At 42.7% G+C, this 7,276-nt stretch overlaps 1 protein-coding gene across 1 annotated transcript in view; it reads left to right on the forward strand.

Annotated features, from left to right (window-relative positions):
- LOC110099672 (scopoletin glucosyltransferase) overlaps positions 1–119 on the forward strand; it is a 1,273-nt gene extending 1,154 nt beyond the window's left edge. The window contains exon 2 of the mRNA XM_028700001.1: positions 9–119. Within this exon, the coding sequence (XP_028555834.1) occupies positions 9–119 (111 nt within the window). The remainder of the gene's footprint in view (positions 1–8) is intronic.
- Positions 120–7,276: the final 7,157 nt, after the last annotated feature.

The following is a 7,276-nucleotide window of genomic DNA, read 5'->3' on the forward strand; positions in this document are numbered from 1 at the left end:
TGATGCAGGGCGCGGGTCCGATTCCTAATGGGTTGTGCGCTCCCAGAGTTGGGTGGCAACCCAACGTGCGGAGGATTTGGGGAGGGATAGAGAGAGCATGGGATCCCACAAAAGGATAGTGTTGCCACACGTGGCGGTAGGAGGTTTCGTGAGCCCACTGCGGTGGAAACTCGGTGCTCGAGGCAGTGTCGCCCGGGTGGCGGTGCTTACGTGGCCGATGATTGCGGGTAGCAGTGTCTGAACGCGAAGTTTGGTGGCGAAGGAAAGATCGATTAGTGTTAAGGGGATAAGGCTCCGGCTACCGACGGCTGTGGGGTGCTGGGAGGAAAGAAGTGAGGAAAGCATAGAGGGAGCTAATGGAAGGAGGAAGAGGGGAGGAGGGCGAGGGAGAGGGTGGCTTGGCGGAGAAAGCAAAGGCGGCGTGGGTGAGGGAGGGTCCTCTTATGAGACACTCGAGAAGGCTTCTAGAGGAGCTTTAAGAAGGTTCCGAAGTGTGAGACCTCGTTCCTTTGCTGTTGCATGTAGCTGCCTTGGGGAGAAAAGGAAAAGGGTGGAAAAATTTTTCCCAGGATCGTCCGGGCCGATTGAGAGATCGTCCAGGCCCGATCTGTACTGTTAGAATAAATTCGTCCTGAGAATAGTTCTGGGAGTCGTCCAGGACGATTCAATTTTGGATCCTGATCGTCCAGGACGATGTTGGCGATCGGCCGGGCGCCATCCCACTAATGATATAAGAAATGAGCTCGTTTTGAGGAGAGAGAAAACATTTTTTTTAACCTCAGATATTTTGAGGAGAGGAAGGAAAGCGCGCGGAAAAGCAAAGGAAGAAGTCTGATTTCGGGGTCCGCGGACGATTTTCGTCGTTCGTTGCTGTTGGATATTTTGTTTGTAATCGGCTGTAAGGATTCCGAACCCTAGCTTCTGTTTTCAAGATTTTGAGATTTTTTGCGAAATGTGTTCTCGGGATTTGTGTTTTGTATATGATTTTCGTACCCGGTTTGGTACTGGCAAAGGATTCCCGCGTAACTTTTGGTTGTTGCTAGACGTGATTATTCTGCATCAGTTTTTGATAGTTCCAGATTTCGTCTCTGGTTCGTTTTGGTTCTGCGGAGTTTATTTGACTGCAATTTTATTATTGATGTCCGAACTTGTGTTGAGCAGTAGGAGAATAGTCTTAGAAATGTTGCTGTGCACGTTCTGTATTAATTTGGTGAATTGTATTTATTGGAGATTTTTGTGTAAAATTTGCCCCGACTGCCCGTTACTCTGCCCGATTTTTCGTACGTTCTAATTTTGTTGAAATGATAGATTGAATTGAATATGTGCATGACTATTGAATATGATCGTTTTCCGATTTCTTTTCATTATTGATTATTTGCATCGATTTATTGCATTGACTGAATTGATACTGAAAGTACTAAGTGGAGAACCTGGTTGAACGTTGGTTTGAAGATAGATATTGACCTGTACAGTGATGTGCGCGACGCGGCTTTTTCCTTTAAATCAAGACATAAGATCATCGATATAACGATTTGGGAGTTATAAGGGAGTTTATAGCGACGGGCCGACCGACTGCGGCAAAAAGAGTGGCGATCTTCTGATAAACCAACGTGCTGGGATTATCTTACAACAGCAATACGGAGTTCTATCAACAGCAATACGGATTCTACACAGCACTATTGATAATAGGCAGATTTTACCTGGTTTGGATCATAGCTAGTGTTGTGTGCTTGTCGAGTAAGACCAATGTATGGAATTGCATGTGCCATCGTATAGGATTTCCTGTTTGCATTGATTTATTGATTTCAATTGATTGCTTATCGTCCGGATTCATTGATTTCATTGATTGATTTTATGTATTTGAATCATCGAGCATTGATACTACTATTGATTATTGACTATTGATTATTGATATTGATTGGACATAAGATTCCAAGATTCATTTGATACCATTGATTTATGCATTGATTCGACCTGCTACTGTATAGATTATCGTATTGTCCCTCCGATTGATTGATGGACTTGATAGTATAGACTGGAATTTGATTGGATGATCGATTGACCGGATTTATTGATTTATGTATTGCTTTTCCGAATTGATTTTCTCGACTTGATTGATTTCATAGATACGGCACTAATATTGAAATATTGATCATCGTATTGAGTCATACGAGATTGACACTGATATTGATATAGATTGTATTGATCACCGGCATCCGATATTGATATGGGATTCTGTGTATGATAAGAATTATCGACAGGCGACATGAATATAGATTGTACGAGATAAATACCGATATCGACATTGGATAAGATATGGATTTGAACATTATGAATATTATTGATACGACAGATCCTGATAGGTTATGATATACAGTTTGATTCGTCGTGCCGTATTTACTATTGACTCGTCGTGCCGTTTATCGATGGAGTTGATTGAATGCCGGTATGGATTTGATTTATCGTAGAATTGATTTCTCTATTGATTTCTATTGGCCTGATTGATTTCATTTGATTTGTTTGATTTCGGATGATCTTTCCGCCGTATGGATTCGGATTGTTTATTGGGACTTGAGCTGATGATTGATAAATTGACTGGAAAGTGCTTACAGATTGAGTATGTTTCCCTACTGTAGCATTCGTACGTCGTCATTATTGAATCCGTCGTAGTATCAATTGAACCAATTGGATTGACTGTTACAAAGAGTACGTTCTGATACGAGTCCCTTTATTGAATTAATTGACGCTATTTGATTGCCTATTAACTTGATACAGCACACCCTATGAATTTGATGTGATGATATGGATTACAAATGAATTGATTAGACGGATACGGACTAGACGACACGATTTGATTGAACTGATAAGTACCTTGATTGATAGATACTGCTACGTGCTACGGGATAGATAGTAAATTGGAAGATTACTGATTGAATTTCTGCGGCATTGACTATTGAGTATTGATGTTCCGATTCGATTTGATTTCCGTAACATGCTAGATTACTTGATCATAGCTGACTTGACTCGATTGACTGCATATTGTTTCGATCGATGCTTTGATTTTTCAGTTGTAGGCTTTTGGTGACCTGCTGGTGCTTTGTTAAGCCATATATTGTGTTAATATCAGGTGCTGGGCCTCCAGTCTGAAGATCTTTCGTCGAGTTTGTCGCTCTTTGTTTTGTAGCCTTGGTAGGCTTTCTTTTGTAGCCCGGTTGCGGCTATTGGTATATGACCTCTTGGACGTTTTTTTTTTGTCTGTGCTCTGTTGTACTTATATGTGAAATTAAATATCCGCTGCTGTTTTCTTTTCTGTAATGTAATTATCTCTGGCTCTGGATGTAGTATGGATGCGATAGATGAGGAAACCGAAAAACTGAAAAAGAAAAAAAAAAGAATGATATGATCGATAAAATGAATCTTTTCGCTACCCACGGATCTTGGGTCGTCATACGAAGGTCGTGGCGACGATGGAGGTAGTGAAGGAGAAGGACAGGCGATCTCATGTAATTTTTAAATTTAAATCTTAGAGCATTGTTTTGGATGCTGCAGCATTTAAAATAAATTATGTTTGTTGCATCCTGGAAAATTGCGGCGGTAAAAAATATATAGTTTAACATCATAATTTTGTACGAAGATCCAGCACACAAGCAGAAAGAGAGAGAGAGTGTGTTCATAATGAGACACAGAGTTTTTATGTTGAAACCTAAAAAGAGGGAAAAACACGGGGCCTGGCCAGTTTGAATGAATCCACTAGTGCTTGCAATGATTACAAAATGATGCCTTTCCTTAGGAGGAAGGCCTTGACTCGAAGTAGCAAAATATACATCATATAGACTGTATTGTATACGGAGTTGGAAGAATCAGTGTTGATATATTTTTTGTGTCTGGCAGCAAGACCATAGTCGCGAGCGAAAGTAGATGGAAGAATCATATTCGGCGATGACGGGGGTCGGAAGAATCATATAGCGGCGAGCGACATAGGTTAGGACCGTTGTTTATGGCGATGAAGGTCGAGGAGGATCGTAATCGGTGGCTACGAAGGTTGAGAGGACCGTAGTCGGCGGGTGAATGTAGTTGACGAGGACGGAGTTGGAAAGACCGTTGTATTAAAATAGAGGTCAGAAGAATCGTAGTCGGCAGGCAAACTGAGGGTCAGGATGACCGCTGCGGATGAAGTTATTGGGAGGATTGGCGGATGTCCATGCGTGGTGCGAAAAGAACTCCAGATGCAGTCAGGAAGAATTCCAGTGATGATCGAGCGAACGAGCAGAAGTCCGGCGATGGTTGACGGACTAGCGGAAGTCCGACGGCGATATCAACTGGTAGAATGTCCGACGGCGGGTCGACGGACTGCAGAAGTCCGTCGGTGGTTGGAAATAACTCTATGGCGGTGGTCGGGGAGGAACTCCGGCGGTGGTCGGGATGAACTCCTGTGGTGGTCGGTCAAGTGTCAGGGCGACCCGACCGACCCGGGATGAATCCCGCTCGCACCGGGCCGCGACCGAACCTTAATTCCAGGATCTGGCTTTGGAATTTGCTTACTGAACTGAATCTTCCAAATTATTTCAACTCATAAACCATCACACAGGACACAGACCAGAGCTACTATGATCGTTCAATTGCAGGGGAATAAAACATCTATTTTTTCCATTTCTTTTCTCAAAACAATTCATCTACAAATACGGTAATGGCCTAACAGAAAAAAATAACAGAAGAAAAGTCTATCATGATGACCGTACCGAAAATCAACAGTACAAAATACTATCACAGATCAGACTCGAACTCTAGTCCTGGACTTCCTTCCCTTTCCCCAGAACCTGAAAACCACCATGAAAAACGAGAGTGGAGCTCAACAGCTCAGCAAAGCAAACAGAACCTCCAATCAAATTCTCAGAATCTCAAAACCAAACTCATCAGACAAGATCCGTACAAAAAAATCAGAACAGAATCGGATAAACATATATCAAATAGGACAGATCAGAATAAAATAGATCAAATCAGACAGAAACTGAAACTGAACAAATATCAAAGCAAACAGAAACTGTAGCGGAAACAGACAGTCATATAAATCAGAAATCAGAAGAATAGACTATCAAATCAGAATAGAATTCGACAAAAATCAGAAGTTCAGATCATTATCGGAACAAAAACAGGAATCGTATCATACAGATCAGAATCAGATTCCTATCGTACGGAAATCAGAATCAGATTGTTACAGAACTATACGGAAATCAGAAATCATTCAAAATCAATATCAGATATTATTTAATTCATAGCTAAATACGCCTGACACTGACGGAATCTCTACGGATTCCCGGCCCCTTATGCCTCCCTTCCAGACCGGCACCTGATGTCGGAGTAACAATATACAAAAGTTAGCGACGGGTAAAAAACTGAAACCCAATCAAAGATACGCGACGAAAATCACTTAACGGAAAACAAATCCGGTACAAGAAAAATACCGCCAAACACGGACGGTTTCTGAAAATTGAGAAAGGCGAATGTGCCTTACCTTGCGTACAGCAAAATCCTGAACAGTCTCTTCAGGACAGAAACGGCTCTCGCGTCGTCCGAAAATCAACTTTTCCAATTTTTACCTCGACTTCTCTCTACTCCTCAAAAGATATTTTCGTTTTTAATAAAACTTTTCTTCTCTTCAAAACGTCTGATTTCAGCTTTATAAATAACTCAGATCGGCCTGGGCCCGTATGCCCAGACTCGGCCCGGACCATCGCCAGATCGATGCCCAAGACGATCAGACAAATTCGCATCGTCCTGGGGACGGTTCCCAGAACTATTTTCCGGCCGATATTTTCTACAGTGCAATCGGCCTCGAAGTCCAAGTAACTCCTCGATCGCCCTGAGACGTTGCCTACAGAAAATCACCTGGAACAAAATCTGGGCATATTGTGGAGAGACAGAATTTCTCAACTGATCGTCCAGGACGGTACTCCCAGATCGTCCTGGACGATCCTGGAGGCAGATCTGCTGGATATATACAATCATCCCCAAACTTCAGAAAAAATTGTCTGTCACTCGACGTATCTATCCACTCAGTCAACCATAGTTCAGTCAAGTGGTACGAGAGCTGTACTCATGTCAGATCTTTCTTCTCCAATGGGTCGCTTTCCGCGCAGTCCGGTGCTTCCACTGGACTTTTAACCACATGGGCAATTCTCTTTATTCTATTTCTTCTAACTTTCGCGACGTCGTACGCCAAAATAAATACTCTGGCTCTCTTTCTTGACGCACAGCATCTCCTGAATCTCAACCTCATCAGCATACTTCTTTCCAGAGTCTGATACCACTTTCCTAAAGTGGGATATGTGAAATACATTATGCACATCAGGCATCGAATCAGAAAGCACAGCTGTAAGCAAGATTTTCAATCCTTTGCCAATAATTTCAATGATATGGGCCAATCTACCTCAGACTTACTTACTCACTGACCAAATCTGCTCACACCCATTCATCCTAGCGCTGATTGACATACATCAAATCACCAACTTTGAAACTCACGACTGTGCTTTTTCTGATTGTAATACTTCTGCCTGATCTCTCTTAAAAATCTTTGGAAAATAACCAAAATGTGCACACTCGGCACGTCAACAATATACAAAAAGTTACGCGGTAAAAACTGAACCAATCAAAAGATACGGACGAAAATCGCTAACGGAAACAAAATCCGGACAGAAAATACCGCCAAACACGACGGTTCTGAAAATTGAGAAAGGCGGAATGTGCCTTACCTTGCGTACAGCAAAATCCTGAACAGTCTCTTCGGACGAAAACGGCTCCGCGTCGTCCGAAAATCAACTTTTCCAATTTTCACCTCGACTTTCTCTCTCCTCAAAAGATATTTTCGTTTTTAATAAAATTTTCTCTCTTCAAAACGACTGATTTCAACTTTATAAAACTCAGATCGGCCCGGCCGATCGCCAGATCGTCCCAGGACGATCAGACCAAATTCGATCGTCCTGGACGGTTCCCAGAACTATTTTCCGGCCGATATTTTCTATAGTGCCAATCGGCCTGGCCGAAGTCCTCGATCGGCCTGGACGATGCTTACAGAAAATCACCTGGAACAAATCTGGGCAAATTCTGGAGCAGATTCTCAACTGATCGTCCCAGGACGATCCCAGATCGTCCTGGACGATCCTGGAGCAGATTCTGATATTACAGCAAGAACTCTGGCAGTGGTCGACAAGAACTCCGGTGGTGTTCGATGAAAATAGAGCTCCCAAACTCCCCCTTCCTTCCCTTCTTCTCCCTCCTC

Source organism: Dendrobium catenatum, unplaced genomic scaffold (assembly GCF_001605985.2).
Source record: "Dendrobium catenatum unplaced genomic scaffold, ASM160598v2 fragScaff_scaffold_1427, whole genome shotgun sequence".
Lineage (NCBI taxonomy): Eukaryota > Viridiplantae > Streptophyta > Magnoliopsida > Asparagales > Orchidaceae > Dendrobium > Dendrobium catenatum.